Genomic DNA, 2,500 nt, shown 5'->3' with positions numbered 1-2,500 from the left:
GAGAGAGGAGAGAGGAGAGAGGAGAGATGAGAGATGAGAGAGAGGAGAGAGGAGAGAAGAGAGACAGGAGAGAGGAGAGGAGAGACAGGAGGGAGGAGAGACAGGAGAGAGGAGAGAAGAGAAACAGGAGAGAGGAGAGATAGGAGAGAGGAGAGAAGAGAAACATGAGAGAGAGGAGAGAGAGGAGAGAGGAGAGAGGAGAGAGGAGAGAGAGGAGAGAGGAGAGGGAGAGAGAGGAGAGCGGAGAGGGGAGAGAGGAGAGACAGGAGAGAGAGAGGAGAGACAGGAGGGAGGAGAGACAGGAGAGAGAGACAGGAGAGAGGAGAGAGAGGAGAGAGGGAGAGGGAGGAGGGAGAGGAGAGAGAGGAGAGAGAGGAGAGGGAGGAGAGAGAGGAGAGAGAGGAGAGAGGAGAGAGAGGAGAACGAGGAGAGGAGAGACAGGAGAGAGAGAGAGGAGAGAGAGAAGAAGAGAGGAGAGAGACAGGAGAGAGAGAGACAGGAGAGAGGAGAGACAGAGAGACAGGAGAGAGGAGAGACAGAAGAGAGAGGAGAATGAGGAGAGGAGAGACAGGAGAGAGAGGAGAGAGAGGAGAGGAGAGAGAGAAGGAGGAGAGAGAGAGAGAGACAGGAGAGAGGAGAGAGAGGATAGAGGAGAGAGGAGAGAGGAGGAGAGAGAGTGAGAGACAGGAGAGACAGGAGAGAGGAGAGACACGTGAGAGACAGGAGAGAGGAGAGACACGTGAGAGACAGGAGAGAGGAGAGACACGTGAGAGACAGGAGAGACAGGAGAGAGGAGAGACACGTGAGAGGAGACACAGGATAGAGCAGAGTGAATTCATACTGCATGTCTTTGTATGCCAGAGTAGTAGAACAGCATACATGGAGAGAGAGGTCAGACACCCTACCCACTAACCTCCTCAGCCAGGAGAGAGAGGTCAGACACCCTACCCACTAACCTCCTCAGCCAGGAGAGAGAGGTCAGACACCCTACCCACTAACCTCCTCAGCCAGGAGAGGAGAGAGAGAGGTCAGACACCCTACCCACTAACCTCCTCAGCCATGGTGTGTAGCCTGAGTGCCCAGTCCTCAGCTTGGTCCAGTACTGTAGACAGGTCAGTAGCTGGTCCATGTTTCAGAGCTGTGGCAGCCTCTTCTATCTGCTGTAGGTTATTCAGTCTCAGGTGTCTGAGGGCACGGTCTAACTGAGTTACACAAGACCAGTCGTCTAACAACGGTAGCTCCACCCTAGTGGGAAGAAATCATAGAGACAAGGAGGGAGAGAGAGAGAGAGAGACAAGGAGGGAGAGAGAGAGAGACGAGAGAGAGAGAGAGAGAGACAGAGAGAGAGACAGAGACAGAGACAGAGAGAGAGAGAGAGAGAGAGAGAGAGAGAGAGAGAGAGAGAGAGGGAGAGAGAGAGAGAGAGAGAGAGAGAGAGAAGAGAGAGAGAGAGAGAGAGAGAGAGAGAGAGAGAGGGAAAGAGCATTGAGCGTTCATATTGACTATTAAAATTCAAACACATAGAAAATGGAATATAAGCGATGGATTGGCTAACATATATGAGTCGCATTTGAAACAGCCAATAGCCTACCTGCAATCAGCGATGACCTGATCCAATAGATTGACCACTTTTAGCTCAACCTCCTCCAGGTCACTTCCTGACTTCAGCTCCAACTGGACTTCCTTTAGGTTAGATTCCTATAGAGAGACAGAGGTTACACACACACACGCACGCACACACACGCACACCGAAACCTACACATACACACAGACACACACACACACACACGCACACGCACACCGAAACCTACACATCCACACACACACACACACACACACACACACTCACACACACACACACACACACACACACACTCACACACACACACACACACACGCACACACACACACACAGCGTACTCACCAGTCGGTCGACCATAGCCAGTATCATGTTGAGTGCTTCTATTCGTGGCCTGACGTCCTCCCACTCTGAAGACAGGACCACCACTGGTTTCACGTTACCCCACGGGAGGTAGTAGTAGTGACAACCTGAGAGACACAGTCTGTTACCCCACGGGAGGTAGTAGTAGTGACAACCTGAGAGACACAGTCTGTTAAGAGACACAGTCTGTTACCCCACGGGAGGTAGTAGTAGTGACAACCTGAGAGACACAGTCTGTTAAGAGACACAGTCTGTTACCCCACGGGAGGTAGTAGTAGTGACAACCTGAGAGACACAGTCTGTTACCCCACGGGAGGTAGTAGTAGTGACAACCTGAGAGACACAGTCTGTTAAGAGACACAGTCTGTTACCCCACGGGAGGTAGTAGTAGTGACAACCTGAGAGACACAGTCTGTTAAGAGACACAGTCTGTTACCCCACGACAGGTAGTAGTAGTGACAACCTGAGAGACACAGTCTGTTACCCCACGGGAGGTAGTAGTAGTGACAACCTGAGAGACACAGTCTGTTAAGAGACACAGTCTGTTACCCCACGGGA

At 51.8% G+C, this 2,500-nt stretch overlaps 1 protein-coding gene across 1 annotated transcript in view; it reads right to left on the bottom strand.

The window, feature by feature from the left end:
* Positions 1-2,500, bottom strand: part of dysf (dysferlin, limb girdle muscular dystrophy 2B (autosomal recessive)) — a 154,535-nt gene that overhangs the window by 92,074 nt on the left and 59,961 nt on the right. Inside the window, 3 exon segments of the mRNA XM_090185666.1 lie at positions 1,050-1,245; positions 1,592-1,698; positions 1,925-2,049. Coding sequence (XP_090041792.1) covers positions 1,050-1,245; positions 1,592-1,698; positions 1,925-2,049 — 428 coding nt within the window.

This window comes from Oncorhynchus mykiss, chromosome 9 (assembly GCF_057628025.1).
Source record: "Oncorhynchus mykiss isolate SJ-2025 chromosome 9, ASM5762802v1, whole genome shotgun sequence".
Classification (NCBI taxonomy): Eukaryota; Metazoa; Chordata; class Actinopteri; order Salmoniformes; family Salmonidae; genus Oncorhynchus; species Oncorhynchus mykiss.
Note: the sequence above shows the minus strand (reverse complement) of the source record. Positions and strands in the feature narration are given on the sequence as shown.